At 40.6% G+C, this 22320-nt stretch overlaps 1 protein-coding gene across 2 annotated transcripts in view; it reads left to right on the forward strand.

Moving 5' to 3' along the window:
- Nucleotides 1-14747, forward strand: part of arhgap5 (Rho GTPase activating protein 5) — a 63788-nt gene extending 49041 nt beyond the window's left edge. For both annotated transcript variants that reach the window (XM_086182258.1, XM_086182259.1), the window contains exons 5-7: nucleotides 3225-3356; nucleotides 7633-7738; nucleotides 9447-14747. In XM_086182258.1, the coding sequence (XP_086038384.1) occupies nucleotides 3225-3356; nucleotides 7633-7738; nucleotides 9447-9765 (557 nt within the window). In that variant the 3' untranslated portion in view covers nucleotides 9766-14747. The remainder of the gene's footprint in view (nucleotides 1-3224; nucleotides 3357-7632; nucleotides 7739-9446) is intronic.
- The last annotated feature ends 7573 nt before the right edge of the window (nucleotides 14748-22320 follow it).

Consider the following 22320-nt stretch of genomic DNA (forward strand, 5'->3'; position numbering starts at 1 on the left):
TGTACAATCAATACATATACAAAAGTTGAGAATCGTGGACAGAAATCATTTTGTTTGCCACTACTACACGAATCACTGATTATTGATTAATAGTTGTAACTCTGGCTTTTCAGCTTTAAATGTCTATTCAGGGAGACCCTACAGGGTCTTAAAAGGTCTTAGTTTTGATCTGAGATGTCGATTTTGGCCCTTAGACGTGATCTTTACAAGTGTTGAAGTTGTAGAGGTTTAGGAAATTAGTTGTATGATGTGATCACATCTCTGTATAATGTTAAATGCGCTTGAGGGAAATGTCTGGGCTGCAGAGTAACTTACATGGCGATAGCTTGTATCAGCTCCCCCAAGAATTCATATGGAAATAAATGAACACTGCAGTCATGAACTTGCAGCCCCACTGAACTTCCAGTTTAACATATTATATTACATGCCTAGAAACCAAGCTTGGGCTCGTCCAATGAAATTTTTTTTCGGGTTGGGCAGCTACATAGGTCTTAAATTGTAAATTGTTTTTGTTTTTGTTTTTTTTAAATGATGACTGTTTGAGTTCTTAGAAAACATAATGAAGGAGGCAAAAATGTTTTTAACTTAAGAAAAAAACTGTTCTACTACTACTGACGTTTGCTACTGCTGCCAGAGAATGACCACCATTGCTACTGCTGTTAATATAAGTATTTTTGGTACTGTAGATGTATTAGTTTCAGCATTATTGTTGTATGAGTGTTTGCATCATTGGTATTATGAGTATCATTATTACTAAGTATTACATTAGTACTGTATGATTACTGATACTTGAATGCTCATATTAAGCTTATGTAGTTCTTGTGTTAGTTGGTAATGTTATTATTGTTACATTTCTATTTTTACAGCTGCCACTGACTCTCTACCTCTGCCTTGATCACTTTCTTTCACCCTAACTGGTCAAGGCAGATGGCCACCCCGTAGATTCCAGGTCTACAGTGTTTACGCTTGTCAAGGCAGTTTTTCATCGTCGCTGTCACTGAAGTGCTTGCTTACTGTTGGACCTCTTTGGACTAAATTGATTGAAAGAGTGATTCTTGACCTAGTCTGTCTACAAAGTCTCACGAGATAACATCTGTCGTGATTCAGTGCTACACAAACAAAATTGACTTGAATGTTGGTGTATGTTAGGGGAATAACCTGGAGTTGCTCGCTGCTCTGTAGAGGATAGGTTAAATGCAGAGGACACATTTCATTGTAACCTTGAGCAATGAAATAAAAAACTATTTCCTCTCTTCTTTTGATATCTTTCATGTTCACATATTCATAAAACTGAATATTCTAATGTGGATGGTGAAAAATCAGTTTGTTTTGTCAAAATCGCTGGCTGGCAAGTATTTCAAAAGTGCTTACAGCAAAGGATTTGAGTGTTTGAGCTGAAGCTGCATATGTTAATTGATGATTAATTAACTTTATTAAAATACCATTCAAGGAGTCTCATCCCTTCTGCTCTGCCTCCCTCTGTATATTATTGTGTCCCTCTTTCCTCTCGGTACCTTCTTTCTTTCACTCCCATTTCATCTGTGCTGGCTCATCTAAGAAGCTAGCCTCTCCCTTCCCTCTTTTTATTCACTTGTGCATTTCCTGTTGTTTATCTCCCTCCTCACTGGCTCCCCTCCTCTCCTTCTCCATTTCCTTGAGTCTTTTTCTGACAGTGTGTGTGTGTGTGTGTGTGTGTGTGTGTGTGTGTGTGTGCGAGCGTGCACGTTTGGCAGTCGTTCAGATTCAGTGTGACAGCTGTCCTGTTACCTCAGGGCTCTGTCCTCTTTCTGCACCCCTTTGCTCCTCCTCTTTCTCGTCATTTGGCCATTACAGTGTGTCAAAGCGATTGTACTATTTTTCTTGTAGCTCCAGTGTTTTTCTCTCTTCAGCCATTATTACACTGACACTAGACCGCAAAGATAAACTGACCTGTTTTTTTTCTTGCGTGACACAATTACTCCAAAGAAAAATCAAAACTGTTCGAGCCTCCTGTCCATCCAAGGAATAACAGAGTAGAAACGTGGCTGTTTACACTGACGTGTATTCTGTTCCAGCCTCGTCGCTTCTTCAGAGAAACACTCAGGCCTCTGTGCCTCCAGACAGACGCAAGATAACCTCTGTTAGCTGCCATCAGAGAGCAGCTCTGTACTCCTACTCAGACACAAAGCGCCGCTGTGAGCTTCCACTACTCCTTGCAAGCTCTTTGATATCCGTTGAGACCAAAGCATTGAACCTGGAAATTCCTGTTTACCTGATATGTGAACAGGTCAGCACAGGCTCTCAGAGCCAGGTCTGTGATGCTGGTTTAGCTTTCACGCGGGTTTAGCCAGGGTCAGGTTACGTGTGAATTTATACTTCCCTCATAGGAAGAAGGAGAAATCCTCCCAAGATCTTGTCTGTGCTGTGACAAAGGTTAACAAACTCAACAGTGACCACTCACTCTTAAAATGGCTCTGATTCTGGATGTAAATTCTCTATTCACTTCCTCCACTGATGTTAAAGGAAAATCTTTATGAAAACAGTTTTAATACTAGGAAACAATCCAACAAGCACAGAAAGGAATCATGACTACAAAATATTTGTTTTGGCGAGAGAAGATAACAGGAAAATGGAGAATAAGACAAAGTTACAAGACTGCATGTATAATTATCTCAAGTGTTAAGGAATGGTAACACAACAAGAAGGCACTGCAAACATTTCCAACCAAGTGCTTTTTATGATAACTTCATTGTTATAAGCATTTTTTGTTGCTGCTAACTTTTCACTGATGTCAATAAATGTATAATCCCAAAATATACAAAATTTCACATCGGAAAGTGTTATCATGTTTCTGCAGGCAAGTTCTTCCCAAACAATCATGGGCAGGGAACTTGTTACACTCAAAATGGCTGATAGTGACAAGTCAATAAATATTTCCATGGTAACAGTGTGCTCAACCAGAGACATTACTGATACACTTCAGGATTGTGGACAGTGCTGTAAGTCTTTGTGAGGGGGCTAATAAAACATGTTTACCAAGGTTGATATCATAGGAACTTGAGGGAGCAGATAGCATCTTTTCTCAACTCTCTCATGGTGACTTCAGATGGTTACTGCATGATGACTCATCATCAGTTCCTCGGTTGGGATTTTAACTTCCAGAACCTCACATTTGACCTAACTCCTTTAAAACCTCCTTGTTAATTTGCTACTGATTGTAGATTTGTCTCTCTGTGTATCTGCAGATCACAGTATCGACTTTGTGGCGATGGACGTGGCAGTGAATGCTGCTGCCGGAGCGCTGAAGGCTTTCTTTGCCGACCTGCCCGACCCCCTGATCCCCTACAGTCTTCACCCGGAGCTGGTGGAGGCAGCAAGTAAGAACACGCACAGTCTTAAATGGTTTCAGTGACATTTTTACTGTGAAATTCGGTTTAACCAAAGAAAAAGCTTTCAGTGTTTTAAATCTCAATTTGTGCTGTCCTGAAGTTGAGATGCTGTGGCTCCTTAATGTGGCAGAGTGTCTGCTCACTCATCACTCAGACTCAGGAGAGCTTCTTTGATGGCATCCTCGCTGCTGTAGATTTCCAGCATTCTAAAAATTGTTTCCTTCTTGATCAGCCATGTCTTTGGCACAAGGCTCAGCACTGACTTGGCAGCAGGAGATGCAAGAGTTTCAGAGCAAGTCAAACTTAGTTTTTATAAAGCTGTTAAACTCTTATTAGATTTAAGGGCAAAATTTAAACTAGGCTACAGATCAGTCAAAAGCGGTCGTTCCCAAACCCTTTTTGAACCCCTCCTTAAGAAAGGGGCGTTCAGCCTCCTGTGCTCTACCCTCTCCACTGCCACAAGCCCCACCAGTGCAGAGACTAACACAGCAAATATTAAGGCTAGCTCTTTCTCAGACATGGCACTGGAAACCCCAGGGAGTTATGACTCCATGGGCCCTACATCCATGTGAGGTCTTTTCATTTATAGACAACGTATTTGGTGCTAAAGGGCCTTATTTTTTCATCTTACGAAGAAATGGTCATGGGCCTACTGGGTTAACATCCCTAAGAGGCTCGCCTCACTCTGCATCTGATTAGCTAGTACTTGATGGACTCAGACATGTGCAGTGACTGGGTCAGAGCAAATCAGAAGAAGAGAAGGAGCAGGTCCTTGCAGAATGTGATTGGAAAAAAATAATAAGTGGTTTATTTTTCATGGAAGATTTTGAGAGGATCCTACCAATTTGTTGGCGCAGCCACCAGGGTAACCTCCCACACTCCAGTTTGGGGCTCCTACCTCAAAGATATCTTGATTAACCAGCACCTGAACTAAACCTTTAAATCTGATAAATTCTGAAAAAATAGAGAAATTAGGAATTTATTTATTTATATTGAAACAGAGACAAAAAAAAACTTAAACATACCAACCCACTCATGCGCGTACACACACACACACACACACACACAGACACACACACACAGACCTTAACATTACTCCCATATATTTAACCTCTCGTTTTTTTTTTTTTTTTTTATAACCGCTGTTTGCCGTGCCACACACACACAATATTCTGTCACATCATCCAACGTTAAGAGGCTTTATTCTGCTCTGGGATACTGTCAGACATCTATACTCCGCTTGGCGTGTGTTTCCTGGTTGTATATTCATGATACTGCAACTGCCAGGCTGACGACAGCAGATTAATGAGCCAAAAATACATACAGGCTTCCAGAATTATAAGAAGACATCATAACTTGCCTGCACACACTCTAGTGAGAGAGAAAAAGCAAGTATATTATCAGATTTTCTGTTTGGAATCTCCACCGTGATCAGTTTACAGACATTAGATTACAAGTCAGGCATCTGTGACTATTTGACCTTTGACCTCTTATGAGTTGTGACCAGAAGTCATGATGATGATGAGATGTGCTCTGTCCTTTTCTCTGCTCACAGCTCCAGGCTACATTTGATGCTCCCAGCATATCTGAACAGTCTAAGGCAGTGCATAAGTTTTAGAATTCCACCATCTGCAGATCTTTACTGATATTTAAGCTGTTCAAGTCAAGGCAATAAATTTAATTAGTAAAGTTCAGTAGTAAAGCTGCTGTTGAAAAGGGGGGAAAAAAAGGTTTATGTAACAAGAGACAAAAAAAATCATTTGAGTTATAAAAAGGTCTTTGTAGGGATCAACAGGGTTAATGACATGCAGTTTTTCTGCTGCAGGGGAAGTAAATGAGGCCTTGAAAGTTGCCTAGCTCACGCTGCATGATCACCGACACGTTGAGCAACTCTGCACTTTCTCAGGGCTGGCAAATCAGCACCCGATGGCTTTGTGTGAACCGTTTAAAGCCACAACCTGAGATAGAATCAGCTGTGCATCACTGGTGTACAACATATCAAGGATGTGTGGATCTGACAGCAGAGTCTAAAGTCTGTAACCTTGCAGGCCCGTCATAGAGACTGATAGCAATCTCCTAGCTTTTTGTTATAAAAATTCACTCTGGATTGTTAACAAATCATCCTAAATTGCTGGAAGCGGAGTAATAGCACAAAACTACATGACGGACTGTTTATAAACTGTTCCAGATTGTCTGTCCCGGATCGCTTCCTAGGTCCTCTGTTGCGGGAAGACCTGTGAAGACCTTTCCGTTTGAATATTTCTATATGAGTGAGTTCTGGATTTAGGCAATAAAAGATATTTTTCACATGTTGACAACAAATAACTCACTATCATGCATTCGTATTATTGAAAACTTAATGTTTTCCTCACTGTGTTACAACTCAAATTTTGAACTACAGTTAAAAGAAACCTTCTTATTTGCTCTTGTTTACATGTAGTCAAATTCATCACATTTTTGTTTTGCCTGAGTTCACCTTCTGAACTTTATCTTGAATTGTTGTACATTAACATTTGCTGTTGCTGCGCCCTTTCAGAGATATTCAGTAATGTGAAGATCTCCCCTGTCACTAAATTGAACCTAATGCATTATGGTTCCGCCATTTGCCTCTTTGTATTGGTCATGTGATAAAGTGTTTCTCTGTTATATGTCTTGTTAACATCGACCTGTGACAGCACAGATTAATCACCTTTGACCTCTTACCGCCATTACAGGTTGAAAGGCTCGTGTTACCTCCTTGTTAAGATGATTGATAGTGTCCAGGATGAATAAATCAGAGCGCGGCTTTAAATTTGTGTGTTAAAATATGAAAGGCTTCCTGCTGGTCATGGAATGTCTGGAATATCCTGGAGTATTCCAGACAGGGAAGGAAGGTCGAGGTTGTGTAAAAGTAGCTTTGTTGTGACAGTCCGAAAGCAAACACTGATGTTTCACATCTGCTCTTTAAATATTTAGTAGCTTAGCGACGTTTGAGCTCTAGTGAGCCTACGCCGGCAGCAAAGTGATAGATTCTCATGGGAGGTTAAGGAATATCAAGGAACCTTCATGGTTTACTTTCCAGGAATCCTGCGACAAGCTTCTTCTGTTAATTGTTGCCACTTATGCACCATCAATCCATTGTCTTCCGCTTATCCTGTTCAGGGTTGCGGTGGGGCTGGAGCCTATCCCAGCGGCTTTCAGGCGTGAGGCGGGGTTCACCCTGTACAGGTCGCCAGTCCATCACAGGGCCAACACATAGAGACAGACAACCATTCACACTCACAGTCACACCTACGGTCAATTTAGAGTATCCAATTACCACTTATGCACATTTTCAAAAAATTGTCTTGTATTTATGTTTATTATTTGTTGTTTTTGAGAGGCTTTTTGTCCACCCCACTTAAGAAATCAGGGTGGCAATGAATAACTTCAAATCACTTCAAATTACTGCCTCCAAAATTGCCATGACACTTATTCAACACCTCTCAACAACAAGGGTAATAACTAGAAATACTGCATTGCTGTTGTATGCCTCAGCATAGTGTGCCTGTCACTTAGACCTCGACTTTCGACCATGGACATTTTTTTCAGTTTGTCACGGAGTTCTGTTTGACTTTTGGGGCAAAATTGCTCCAATTAAAAGATTAAAATTAAAGAACAAATTAAACATATAATACCTCTGATCAACAGTTGATGCCATGTGGATGCATAAAAAAAGGATAATCCCTAGGAACAGCTGTGTTTTACTGCAGACGTTTTATCTCGATGTACCTATTAATTTGGTGAGGGATTGCATCTTTGAGGTGAAACAAGGACAAAGTAATGATCAATCAAAAATGAAACAATGGAGATTATCAGCTGCAGCAACAAAGACAAAAACAGCTCCAACAAACAGGAAACTGCTCCTTAAGTAGGTCGTGCTTTTCGATGCAGCTCTGGAAAGTTTTTGAAATGTCCTGGAGTTCAGCATCAGAGGAAAGTTCCCTGTTGTTTTCTTGCCATCTTCTCTGCACCACGCTGGATTAATGAATAACTCCAATACCGAGTGTAAACAGTTAAATGTGTTTACGTTCTGGGTGCTGCTGTGTTGGGAAGCAGAGAAGAAGATGTGATGGTGTATTGGTTCTATTGTTCTGCCCACGCAGCTTAGCACTGATGTTAGTGTGTCATTGTGCACAGAGTGGGGGCTGCTCTTGGCGGCGTGTAATTTACATTTCCCCAAGGGAGAGTGTGTGTTAAATGTAAAACGCCTTCTTACTCCTGTCCCTGTGTGTGTTTGTGTCAGAAATCGTGGACTACATGGAGCGTCTGCAGGTCTTGAGGGAGATTGTGAAGAAGTTTCCCTCTGTCAACTACCAGGTCTTCAAATACATCATCACACACCTCAACAGGTAAGGCTTATACACACTAAGCCTAAATGACACACACACACTCACACTCTTAGCCCCTACACAGGGCTCCATCTGTGTGTGTGAGATTTAAGTCCTCAATATGATGCCTAAGCAGTGGCAATGTAGGAGGTGACAGTGAACATATCGCAGCAGGTAGAAAGCATCGGCTTTGCGGAGACTTGAAAATGTTCCAGACACGTTGCAGGATGTAAATGAAGCAGATTTTTCACTGAGCACAGACTTGGGTGTAGGTGCGTGATGAATGTGAAGTGCCATATTGATTGTAAAATAGCTGAGAAACAGCAGTTAATCTGATTTCATTTTTTTTGGGGGGGGGGGGGGGGGGGACATTCCGCAGATGATGAAAGTAAAAGTAACTTTGTTTCAAATCAGAATTGGAGGGCTGCATTGCACTCACACACATCTATCTGTTTTCTTTTGTGACTGTTGACAATGACGATATGTCGACTGAACAACCGACATATGACTCCGTTATCTTGACGGTTAAAAACGGACACGAATAATCTTGTCCTAGTTTTGGGCCGCCATGTCAGGCATGGCTCTGGATAAGTTGCCCGCTAAAATCCCTTCCAGTGCAGTAATCTAGCCTCAGCAAAACAAAAAAACAAAAAAAAAAGGCAGCAATGCTTTTTTATTGATTTACTTTTTCATCAAAACTGTCTTCAGGTCTTATTTTGAAAAATTCTGGGCAGATGTCAAGTGCTTCTGTTGCTAGCTGGTTAAAAGCAACTAAACTAACGTAGCTCCATCTCTGGTTTCTGCACTGTGCTTGATACTTAAACTGTATACTCACTCCTATTTCCACTGATGCGATCTGTTACACAGTCATTTCTTTCATTCCTCTTCCGTCATCTTTACTCACAATCAAGGATCCAGGATTATTAAATTAAAACTTTATAAATTTTCAGGTTTTGAGAATTTTTTTTTTTTTCGTATATCGTATACAGTATGTAGGTCTATTTTCTTGAAAGTGAACAACTCATCTGTAAATGCTGTGGACCTGTCAGTCCAACTGTCACGTCCCTCGGCACCGGTGGGGTTTCCCAGTGTAAGGTACTGTTAGCTCTGTCAGAAGCTGTGGTTTAACTTCTAGCTAATGCTAAAATGCTTAAAAATTCTGTGTAAGTTAATTGATTGACATCAAGAAAATGATTGTTAATTGCGCCTAAAAAAAAAAAAAAAAAAAGTTGTATCAGATGTTGTATTTTCCAATTGAATCCTGCAACTCTAACACTGATTGCACCGGGTCATGAACATTAATTGTTCATTCCCCCTCACAAAGAGGTCATGTGATCCTTGGCTCTTGTCTTTCTATTAGCAGTTATGGATGGATATGGATTAAATTTGATCAAATTAAACTTGAACAACAGTCTGTTCAATATTTGGAATGATTCCAAACAGGATCTTGATCTTGTAACGCGTTTTTCTTTTGCCTCTATCAGTGAATAAAAACCAGGCACATGCACATAAAACCTGTGCATCTCTGCTCTGGAGTCTGTGTCCCCGCCTGCACGCTGATATTAGCTACATCACTGCCCTTGCCATTATGTCGCCTTTGTGTCGGGACAATAACTCAAGAATGCTCTCCAGTTTAGGATGTGGTCTGGTCAGTCATGAAAGAAGGGTGGAAATGAAAATGGATGAATGTATCTGTTTCTAACTAGTTTTCTTGTGATTTGTCCCACAGGGTGAGTCAGCACAGCAAGACCACCCTGATGACAGCAGACAACCTGTCCATCTGCTTCTGGCCCACGCTGATGAGGCCCGACTTTGAGAACAAGGACACGCTCTCCACCACCAAGCTGAACCAGGCTGTCATCGAGTCCTTCATCGTACAGAGCGACTACTTCTTCCATGGCGGAGAGGTGGCAGAGAGCTCCAGCAGTGAGGGCACGCCACCGCCACACTGCCATAACATGGTGGAGGCCTTGCTTCCGCTGCAGCTGCCCCCACCCCTGCAGCCGCAGCAGATCCAGCACACCCTCCCACCCGACCCACTCCTCTAAGAGGCACAGGAGCATGCTGGGAAGTGAGGTTTGTCTGCACAGCCAGCTGCTTCAGGCCGTCAACCACCTGAAGGTCATCTTGTGCTCTACAAAATGCTGGTCGGTTGTTGAAATAATAAAAAAAAAAAACTAACTAGGTTGGTGATTTTTAAGGATTCATCAGCTGCTGTTTGACTTTGAAGTGAAGCGTTTCTTGGATCTAATCTGTGAGATTTGCTCCTCTTGTGAGCTTGACTAGAGAATTACAATCGGACGTCTCTTTTTGGACGTTTTTGCCCCTTTTATGATACAGAGAAAACTCTTTCTTCTGAATGAACTGATTTGGCACATAGCAGCGACACTAATCGTTTAGCAGGGTCAGTTGACTTTCATCCCCTCCCCTGATGAAATAGCACACTGGGGGTACTAACCAACTCGTCCTCACCTTTCTCCGCCCGGCCCCCATTTCCTCAACTGCTCTAGGACCAGAGAGAAGCTGGAGTGTCCCCAACGACTGCAAACCTGAAGCATGACTGACTGGTCACATGACACTAGGACTTTTTGCGGGCTGAAAGTCTTCCTGCAGATCTTCACATTTCAGCACAGTTTTTTTTTTTTTTTTTTCCCCTGTCACTGGTCTGTAACTTCCCCTTCGTCCAGCTGGCACACACACACAGTTGGGTTTCTGAAAACCTCTAAGAAATACAAGAAATTTTAGATTATTTAGAGTCTTAGGCAAGTGGGCAGAGACTTTTCCCACTTCATGAACTTAATGGACAGCACATGCAAGATGCCAATTTCATGTCTTTGTTTTTTATTTTTATCATTTGGACTATTGTTTCATTTTGTTATATTTTTTTGTACTGTCTGCTTTCTACCCGGTTTGTGTGTGTGTGAAGGTGTGTGTGATGGTGCATCTCTTTTCAGCCAGTTTGACCTTCTCTTAAGAGAGAGGGAGGGATTCAGGAGGGAATTAAAAATGTGGACTGACAGACGGACTTGAAATGCTTCATATGAGAAAATCAGACTTTTCAGACTACAAGTCTTTGGTTTTGTCTCTCTTAGAGTCTCTAACTCTTGACGCTCTTATTTTGAAGGGACAACCTCCCACCCCCACCCTACCCCACCCTACCCCACCCTTTCCCACCCTTCCCCAGCCTTCCCCAGACCCCTTAATGATGGCACATGAGCGAGCAAACCACTACAATGCATCCTGGATCTTCACCTCGAGGAGGCGTCTTCCGTGTTCGAGCCTTCCCGCTTCTTCATGTCTTCTTTTGTTACCCTGTTCTGTTTGTTTGTTTGTTTGTTGGAAACTAAAAATTTGCATGTCTGTTTTTTGCCACTTAGTGAAAAAATAACTAATAACTTTAAAGTCTAAAAAAAAAAAAGAAAAAAAAAGAAATGAAATACTTTTAAACTCTAAAGGAGGTCTTATTCAGAGTCGTTTTATTGGAATCTTTTTGGTTTAAGGGGAACATTTCCACAGGAAAACATTTTTGCATTTGTTTCTTTTCTGTCATGCAAGAACTCAACTCTTGATATCATATTTTTGGTTAAATGTCGAATAGTTTTTCCTAAATAGAGGAAAGAATTCTATATAAGTATACATATATATATATATATATATACATATATATATATATAAAAATAAATTAATTTCTCAGCAGCAGAGGTTGCTGATTTAGTGGAATACCATGGGGTACTGGACTGAAAAACCTGTCAGACGCTATACTCATATTTCTTTGTAGTTCTGATAGTGTTTGATTTCTTTTTGATGATGATGGTGTGTGTGTGTGTGTGTGTGTGTGTGTGTGTGTGTGTGTGCGCGCGCACGCTTGTCTGGACAGAGTGTGTAATGTCGATAGGCTGACATCCTCTTGGTCAGAGAAGATGAAACATCCCTCATCGCTCTCTTCATCAACGGCACTCAAGAATGACGTTTCTGTGAGACTGACACTTACCGGTGTCTCAGTCGTACTCACGGTTCACTAACAGCTATTTAAGCATGAGCATCAATCTTCAGGACAACTTTAAATATTTCTCACAATAATTTAAGTTATTCCTGGAAAATTTTAAGTTCATCTGGATAAAACTTTTTTTTGCCTTTCGCTTTAGACTCAAGTTCTTTAAAAAAAAAAAAAGATTTTCAATTCATATCTCCACAGAAAAGTGTCAGTCAGAAACAGTAAAACCTGCCAGCCTGTAATGTCTGATAAATACTCGTTATTTGCAATGATAGGAAAATTTTCAGAGCTGCAAAGATCGATTGAAGATGGTACATTGATCCAATGTGTTACTTTGGCCTTCAAGTAACAGTACTTTTGGTTTTAGGGATGTCCACTGGTAGTTTGCTTATATTACCCCTGAGAGTCAGTGCCACTTAAACACAGAAATTAAGAAAAATAACAGTTGAAGAAAGCTTGTAGAAACGGCACCCAATGAGGCAATCAGTCAGTATCAGCTTTTTTTTTTTTTTTTAAATAGATAATGATTATAAGAAGAATTATCTTCATGTTTTGTGATATTTATTGTTTTTTTTTCAATCCCTGTTTTAGAAATGATAAAATACAAACCTGGCAAAGGACTGGCCCAGGCCACGTTGGAATTGTCTGGCCTTTTTTGTAATTTATGTGCAGATAAACTGAAGCAATTACATGACCTCCTTCGTCGAGTTAATAAAAAAGCGAACTACGTTATTTCAAAGAGCTGAGCTTTATTCCCATCCATCGTTACTGCTCAAGCTGGGAAGCGACTGGGAGCGTCGTGCACCCCAGGAGAAACGACTTCTGAATAATTGATCCGTTTGGTCTGGTAAAATTCGTCAAGTCTAGAAGAGTGGCACGATTCTACTTACTAGATCACATTCAAGTCCGCAGACGGTGAGGAGCAGGCATGCACAGGAAGCACAGCGCTGGAATGTCGTCAAATGCGCGAATGCCAGCCAACGTGAAATGCAAAGAGTTTTAGCCAGTAGGGATTTAGCAAAGGCTTGAATGTATGGGCGTCCACCTAGATGAAAATATGATGCACTCAAGCTTTAGTGTAGGATATCACTTTGTTTCAGGGAAAATCCCAGCTTTCCCCACATTGCTGCTTAATGATGTTTTTTTTTCCCCTCCGTTTCTTGCTTCATATGCATGATTGGATTCAGCTATGAAGGAATAATTCCCCTATTGGAAGTTTTTTTTTTTTTTATCTGGATGGACAGTGGAAATTTTGAGTATTCTGAAAAAATGTAAGGCAACGCCCATTTTAAGACACAAAAATGCAATTTTTTTTTTTCTCAGGTCTGCATTTCCCATTTCATGATATGAATAACTCTCTCCTGTGTGGTGCTCCAGAGGATGAAGACTGGAGGGGAAGTGACTGATCAAACAAATGCTGAAACATTTATTTTATTTTTGACCTTATTGGTCGAACCAGATTCTCTGGTTCTGCTGATCTGCATCAGCTGGTCAAATAGGGAATCGTGTGTTATTCGGGAAGTTCTAAGAGAAAGTGTTTTCAGTAAATGTCAGCGCTGAGGGATGAATCCAGGGGCGGACGTGTGTCCTCGCTCAGACGTGTCTTGCATGTCCTCGCTGTGGTCACCCCCGTGAAAATGATCAGCGTTTTCTTATGTGGCTGATGATTTTTGCTTTTTGCAAACGGTGGGCTCACTTTTTACTGCGATATGAAGTCCTGCACATTTCACATGGGCGCTAGGAGGAGATATCAGCTGATACCACTACGCTACTAAAGTGGTGCACTGTACACCACAAATTTTTCCAAGTGGTGATTAGCATTACCAATATTAGAGGAATATATTGACAATTTAAATAAAGATATTGCATGTTAACAGCCTTTGTAAATATAATGTCTTCAACAGTTTCTCCAAGGTTTTCACACCCTGCAGCTTGCAAGTCAGACCAGTTTTGTCATGACTTTTGGTCTTAGCCGAGTCGGTCGTGTTTCACAGTTGCACTGAGGAACATGGAATTCTCTGTTTTTCCCAGGGTCTGGTCTTCTGGTTTTCCCTTCATGGTAACATAAATTGGACATGATTTGTTCAAGGATTATTGGAAAATTCAAATTATGACTATTTTTCAGCTTCTTGTTCCAGTGTTTGTTTTATTTCTAAATTCGCTGGTGTGTTCAGGGGTTCAGAGGATTAAAGGTACATTATGGAGGTGATCAGAACAACGTAGGGCTTCGTTCTTTATACTCTAAATCAGTAGGGGGCAGAATTTTACAAAAGCTAACTTCCTTAGCATGATGCTGAGCAAAGTCTTCAATTTACCAGTTTGTTTATGCTCTGTAAGACTGAGTGCCCTGATATGAGTGGTGAAGGGCACCGAAGAGATATTATGTACTGTAACTCTAGCTCTCTGAGTGTGGGTGCAGCCCTTGATGCTACAGTGACTCACCGCCGCCTCCGGAGGAAGAACATGGTATTACGAGACATCGCAGGTCAGAGTTAAAAGTTCAGGTTCAAATTTTTCTTTTCAGCATTTGTTATTTATTGTTGATTTATTAATCAAAGTTTCACCCTTCTGCCAGTTTTAACTCTGTAGTTGTTATAATATCAGCTATCAACTCCAAGAAAAATGTACAGAGTTAAGAATAAACATCATCGCACCTTCTGCCTAAGATTGATGTGGGAATTAGAGAAATTATATCAGTGGGGGAATGGATTGAAGCCAGTGTCCCGACGTAGATAACCATTCAAACTTGAGGAAAATTTTGTGCTGAAGGGAACAACATGGAGCCAGAAATCTGTCAAAACAGCCCCACAAATGTGATTGAGCCAACCTCTGAAGGACACTTTGCAGGGGACACGTCTGGAACGAGACCTGCCACCGACACAAGACATAATTCTTCTTTTAAGGTTATAGCAAGAGGGTGTGCTGAAAGGGAATAAATATTCAGAATGGAACAGAGCCAGAAGTCCGTTCAAAGGTTGAATGATGTTGGACCGAAGAGGATGTTTTTAGAGAGCGTCTGGACGTACGAGTGTTGTGGGGGGTTGGGGTGGGATGGGGGGGGGGGGGGGGGGGTAAGGTAAGGGTTCAGCAGCTGCTAGAAAATAAAAGATTAAGCTATTCGTCTGTAGTTTTCCATCCATTGACTTCTTTTTCATCATTGTGTTGATACAATCTGCTCTCATCTACCAGTGTATAAACCAAGGTAACATCATCCGCTGTGTATTATAGTCCGGTTTTTTGTTTCTCTCTAATGTTTGCAAATAAAGTTTCTTTTTCCAAATCTGCTGTGAATGTCAGTTGTGTTTAAAAATGTATGATTAGATATGTCTCTTGAACCTTTTGATTAGAAAATTGCTAGAACCTGCTGGTAATAGATGATCAAGACGTCAGTGAAGGGAGAAGTTTTACTTCAGTTTAAAGCACAGACTTCCATCCATTTTCTTCCGCTTATTCCTGCTAAGGGTCGCGGGGGGGTGGAGCCTATCCCAGCGGCTACAGGAAAGAGGCAGGGTTCACTCTGGACAGGTCACCAGTCCATCGCAGGGCCAACACATAGAGACAGACAACCATTCACAATCACAGTCACACCTACGGTCAATTTAGAGTATCAATCAGCCTCGTCCCCTCTTGATGTCTTTGGAATGTGGGAGGAAGCTGGAGTACCAGAGAGAACCGACACAGGCACAGGGAGAACATGCAGACTCCACACAGAAAGATCCTGTGCTGGAGCTGGGACTTGAACCCAGAACCTTCTTGCTGTGAGGCCACAGTGCTGACCACTGCACCACTGTGCTTTCACAGACTTCTTTGTTTGTACATTTTTTGGGGGGGGGTGGGTTACCATCCTTCCAGGGATGTCTTAAGATTCTGTCCTCACGCAGTGTCATTTATTCTCCTCTACGCCACAGCAGGCTGACTGAGTTTTGATACAAAAAAATCTTTCACTCTCCCCCTTGCTTAAGCACTTGTTAAATTTATTGAAATTGTTACTCCTTAGTTTTTTTAGTGCGCAACATTAAATGTGCTTTAAAAAGACCTTGAGTGAAACATTGTTTTAGACACGAATGAAAATTCTGCTTTTAAAGAGTTGTGTGTGCCATATCGTTTGAACAGGTGTCAAGCTCTGACCACTGCAGCAGGTTCAATGACCTAATTTTTCAGGCCACATGCAGCTGACCCAGTTATCTTGAATAAGATTCTTAATTGTCAGAGGTCCAGATGATCCAGATCCAGTCAAACATGTAGTCCAACATGTTATATGTCCACAGTACAGGTTAAAGTCAAAGCTTAATCATCACTATCTGCCACAGCTGTGTTGGAATGTGAAACGTGACGAATCCAGTAAAGTAAATCATGGCCAAACAAAACACTGGTGGCAGTATTTATCCACTGAAATGAAAAATAAAAAATTACAGTATTTTTTTTGTCCTTGGTTTGTGACAACATTTTTTTGGAATGCCTCATAATAGCATTTTACCTGATGTTATATTTTTAGACAAACATGAAAATATTCTTTTTTCTAGGATTCTTTTATTAAGTCTGAATCTGAATCAGTGAACTGTGGTGTTGTGGCCTCATTTTGTGTCCCTTTTGTATCCCATTTCCAAAAAGGAATGGAATGAAATATTCCTTTTCTATGTTCAAACTTCTAAGGGCGCGTTTCCACTGGCTCACTTCGGCTCGGGTCAGGTGGGGTCGGGTCAGTACGGTTCGGTACAGGTCCGTTTGCATTGGGTACCACGTCAGCGTGGGTGGAGTCACCGGCCGAGAGTTCTCTGGCGTCATTTGCGTGGGACACAACAACAACAATGGAGGCAGCGTTATGCCTGTTCCTCTGTCTGTGGTTTTTGCTTCAAGTAAAAGTGAGGGATGTCAGACAGGCAAAGCTTCAGGCGGTGAACCAGAACACCTAAGAAAAGTATAAAAGACTTCGCCAAGCGATGACTGGTAATCTGCTGAGATGATGATGCAAGATAGACGACATTAGCGAGTAAGTTACCCAATCAGCACCCCGCTACGTGTTTATGGCACATTTTAGTCCCCGCTCAGCTCGCTTGGAACCAAAATGGTAACAGTTAGTACCGTGTTGGGGCCAGTGGAAACGGGGCCAAACTGATCCGACCCCAGCCGATGTGAGCCAGTGGAAATGCGCCCTAATACTAGGTAATTGTAGCACTCACAAGGCGTCTTTGGTTAAAAAAAAATGCATTATCTCTGAAATGAGACAACAATAATGCGTTCATGAAACTGGTTCAAGAACAGCTGTCAGTTGAGTTAAAGTTCTCCCTCTCTGGGCCTTTTCAGTAAAATTGAGTCTAAAAAAGACATTTCTGATCATATTCCAAAAAATGGATGCTTAATAAAGATCCATCTCATATTTCTTTGGTTAATATGTAAACTACTTCAGTTGGTTTTTTCATTGTGAGTTCTTTTTTCTTTTTGCAATGATAAACAAATGCAAAGGCAAAAGCCAAATCATCCCATGTGTCGTGTTAAAGACGGTATAAACAAATTCAAGACGTTCTCAAAAAGTTACTGTTTTCGTGACACTTCTCATGTTAGTCTCTTAAAATGTGCAATAAAATAGTTTATCAGAAGCCAAGTATTGAGTTCAGCAGGATAAATAATACAAACGCATTGTTTTGACAGCCTGTTCATAAATTTTGGAAAAGCCATGAAATTAGAAAATGACACGGTTCTACGTGTGGAACAGTTTTTGGAAATTACAAGACAATCATTGCACAAATACCTGCATTTACACGGTTCAGTTAAGACTGACTGATTGACATTAATACCCGTTGTATCAAACCACATCACTTGTCGTTAACATTATCTGACCTGGATTTCTCTGTTTGGTTTTAAGGTGTAAACGGTGTTGAAGAGAAGGTACGGTCATGAAATTTGTCCTCACACGCCAGAAAAAGTCATTGAAGTTCACTGGTAAAGATGAGTGTGAACACTGAAAGTTACCTGCAAAAACTTTCTGATTTACAATGATGGAAAATGTTTACTTGAGCACTGCACGTTTATAAATTTTAAGTACTGGCACAAGTGCCTCATGTAATACTTTAACTCCACCACACCGAGTGTAATTTCCTCCCCAAAAAATAGAGAGCTTGTTGATGCACTTACAAAACAGAATGTCATGTCTTAGAATCAGCAGCTCCGATTAACATGCAAACATGCGAAAGTAGTCCAACGTGTGTGTGTGTGTGTGTGTAGAGGAAAGCTTCCCGCTATTAATGATACAAAATACAAGAGCAGAACAAATTTTTTTTCACAATTTATAAGTGTGAAGATATTTCCAGAAGTATTGGAAGAGTGCCTCATTGAGGTCTATGTAAAATTTCCTGAGAAACTGATTTAAACGTTGCCAATCCATCGCAGGGCTAACACATAGAGACAGACAACCATTCACACTCAGTCACACCTACGGTCAATTTAGAGTATCAATCAGCCTCGTCCTCTCTTGATGTCTTTGGACTGTGGGAGGAAGCTGGAGTACCGGAGAGAACCCACACAGGAACAGGGAGAACATGCAGACTCCACACAGAAAGATGCTGTGCTCAAACCTGGAACCTTCTTGCTGTGAGGTGACAGTGCTGACCACTTGTTGGCACAACCATTGTGCCAATAACAACAACAACAACAACAACAGCAATAAGAATGATAAGAATAAGAATATATTTGTATATAGTACCCTAAAACTATCCAAAAACAAAGAGGTAATTAAGTGACATAAAACTCCAATACACACAGTTATAGAGAAACTAGTGTGTAACTTTTTGAAGGATGATTGCCTCATCTTATGTTCATGTTGTTAGTTTAAAGATGTACTTCTAGTTTCTGGAGGACCAATATCATCCTTTTAAGTGAACTGTCTGTGACCCACTTTTACAAAAGCACTTGTACACTCTTTCCAAAGGCTTCCAATGACAAGTATTACTACCTCTATTTGAAGTGTGTACTACAGATAAAATGAGTTTTACACTGAGCTAAAATCTTAACTTTGGGAGGTTTTAAGGTTTTATTTAATATTATTTAAAGTATTACTGTTGTTTTGGGGGGATTTAAAATTAGCAGCATTTTAATTTTCCTGTTTGCGGTGAAATTCACGTTATGTTCTATTCATTTTGTTTAAAATGTAGTGTATTTTCACAGATCATCATGTTCGGATTGATTCATAAAAAGAATAAGGTCAAAAAACAAGTTTTCAAGTCCCCTCATATCAAACCTACAAACTCTTTGCATCATAGCCAGTTCTCATAGCACAGATGTTGAACTAGTATAGCGCTAGTAGTAGCTGAAGTCCTTGTAGTAGTCAGGATAAACGATTAAATGGATTCAAGAAGCAGTATCTCTGTACTACAGGACCAGGCGTCAGAGCAGCTGTTCATGTGTTAGGAAGGTAAATTGCACCATCTGGTGGTTAAAAGTCCAAATTGCATCACACAGGACTGATAAAAATGTGAAAGTGCCTCAGTTTTGAGATGAAAAATTTTCTTTTACAAATTTAGATACATTGAGATGGATGGACATGGTCACTGGGATGTTGACGAATTGCATGTGAAGAGACACATCACCCTGCATCGATTTTCTACCTTCAGTTTCTACATTATGTTTCAGTGTGTGGACACAAACCTCATGCAGGATTGAGCTGAACTGGAATTCATGCAGACAGTCGTCAAGCTTCTCAAAGTCCATACAAAAATAAGGCTCCTGAATGAAGGAGTCACTCCAGCTGACAATGTTGAAATTGTAACAGTTACGCTCCTTAAACATTCTCAGCATCTTCTGCTGTGACGTGTATGGAAAATAAATCGGAATGTATTGGAATTTGGAAGCAGTGGAAGCAGTAATGCTCCTTAATGATTTTCAGCGCCTGCTCCTGTCAGTCAGAAGCCACATCATTCCAACGCTGTCAACTGGGGTACATGAATCAGCAGTTGCTTCAACCATAAAAATCACACAAAGAAGAGATACAACATTGCAGCTGTATGCCTCAGTGAATGCCTCCATAACACGTGAAGCCCAACATCTTTACAGTTCATCCATTTGAAGATTTGGAGGATTTGTTGAACTTCAATTTTTCTTTTAAAAGAAAAGGGTACTTTCAGTCACTCAAGTGAAGAGATATTCTGTGTTACAGATATTAAGAGAGCCTCAGAGAACTCCAGCGAGAGACTCAACGTTTTTGTTTGATATTTCACAGCACTATGGGGTCAGAAGGTATGCAGTGACTATTCTATTCAACACAGAACTGAAGCTGCTCTGAAAAGACTCCCAAAAATAAATGCACAACATTGAGCCTTGAGGGTGTCACTCCAAGGTCTGATGTCTTTTCTGTTCTCCCCATTGGGGGAAAGTTTGATATCAAATAAACAAAAAGACAGGCATGAGAGTTATATTCTCCTCGTTCTTTCTCTCTCTGTTTGAAGATGACACGGTACGTACAAGCGACACAACTGTTCTCTGGTTTATGAGTATTAGGGCTGTATTGAAGGGTTTTTTTTTTAGACTTAAATAGTAATTTTATTGGGAAAAAAAGGGATGACTACAACAGAAAAACAGACGGGAGTACGACCAGACTCCTTGGCAACTTGTCTCAGGTGCCGGGCCACTATGCTATTTTTTGGAATAGACACACTTTCTTGCATATACTTTTTAAAACCCTGATACTTGTAACATTGTTTGCGCAAGCACTTATCCATCTAATCTTCAAAAATTATTTGCTACACAAAAGAAATGTGTTAGGTTAGCCTCCTTTTCAAATTATTTTTCTCCTTCTGCCCCTCTGTTTAAGAAACGTAATGTTTTATCTGTTTATGATATTAATAGATTTCAATCCTGCATCTTAATTTAGAAACATACTCATTTACCAAATTGAATCCCCAACTCACTCAATAATTTTTCTTATTTCTAATTCTCACTTTCACTCATACAGCACAAGACACGCTGATCATTTTCATCCCCCCCTTTTGCCGTACCTCCCAGGGTCAGTTTTCATTCATTTAAAGAGGTGCACTACTTTGGAATTCTCATCTTCACATCAGTAAAATATCATCATCTCTGAGCAACTTCAAATCCAGATTAAGATCCAGTCTGATAGATCAAGCCTCTTAACAACCTCCAAAAGTGGCGGTGTTGTCTAATATTCTTTTATACAATCAGACATTCTATATACTCATAACTGTGTAATATTTGCAATATGCGTTTTGTTTTTTGATGTATTTTGTGTATTTTTTTGTGGTATTTCTGAATATATGTATTTTTGATGTATTTTGCTGTATTTAATGGGGAGGTAAATTTATAAACCCTTTCGGGTTTTCAACCTCTCCTGCACTGAATGGCTATTTTTCACTTTTTTTTAACTGCATTTTCTATGATGCAAATAAAATAAAAGGTGAAAAAAGGTGACTACATTTGTTGAATGTAGTCAACACATTAGTGTTCATACCACTGTGTGGTAGCTGCCATGCCCAAACTGTCTCGCCGGACAGAATGGTTTCTAAGCACACAGTTTCTGTACTTTGAACCATTCTGTTGTATTCCTCCACAACAGAAATGAGGATCCCCTTCTCCTCCCTGATCTTGTGGCAGATCCTGGCACGACCTTTGTAGCCGTCAGTATCTTTGTGAAGACGTTGAGACCGACTCCTGATACTTGCCACCAACACCTCAGTTCTGCTGGCCAAGGCATCAGTATCATGGGTGGTAGTTGTTGTTGCTGCAGCTAAAGAGAAATAGATGGGTTTCAATTAACTTCAGGTATCGGTATCAACTTGAGGTATCGGTGCAATTTCAGCTCAATTTTAAGCCTTTCTTAAACACCTTTATGATGAGGTAATGGATAATAAAAAATAAAACAGAGTTTGCAACAGACTCACTGGAGCTGTAGAACTCACCATGAGGTGGTACAAGGACATCAAGACAAGGGTGGGACATTTCTCTCTGTCTGATAAAGTTAGGCGAGCTAGAAAGTTCATGAAGAGAACGCGTGGCACAGAGACAGCGAGGAATGCTGGCGCATTGGTCGGGGGGCAGCAAATTGTCCAGTGTAATGTATGTGAACTGTGCAGCAACAACACACAACACTCTCCAGCACTCTAGCTGTCAACAGTGGCAACAAAAGGGAACAAAGCCGCATTGAAATCGCATTCATATTGGGGCAGGATTACTGTGAATGATCGCCAGCTACACTGTATATGCTAAGTAATCAACAATTCATTGATCAATAGAAAATATACGTCACAATACAAAATGTTACCCTTCATGATGTCTTGTATTCCTAACACAAGGTATGAGCAGAGTCTCAGAGGTAGTGTCAGGAGTACTGAAGGGAGGATCAGTCTTGCAACTGTGACCAGCTGTATCAGAAAGTAGAAAATCATATATATATATATATATATATATATATATATATTTGCTACACATCCCAAGGCTATTGATACATTTGCCGCCTGGTTATCAGCCTGAAATGGCACAAGCTCACTGTGTCATATTTAGATGGGGAGACAGTCTGGAGAGGACCTGTCGTTTATCTGTCTATGAGGTGTCACATATTCAATTATATTGTGGTGGATACTAACTGGGGATCTCTCACCTCAGA

This window comes from Aulostomus chinensis, chromosome 17 (assembly GCF_037954235.1).
Source record: "Aulostomus chinensis isolate RoL2024-O1b breed Wild chromosome 17, RoL_Achi_v1.0, whole genome shotgun sequence".
NCBI classification, from domain to species: domain Eukaryota; kingdom Metazoa; phylum Chordata; class Actinopteri; order Syngnathiformes; family Aulostomidae; genus Aulostomus; species Aulostomus chinensis.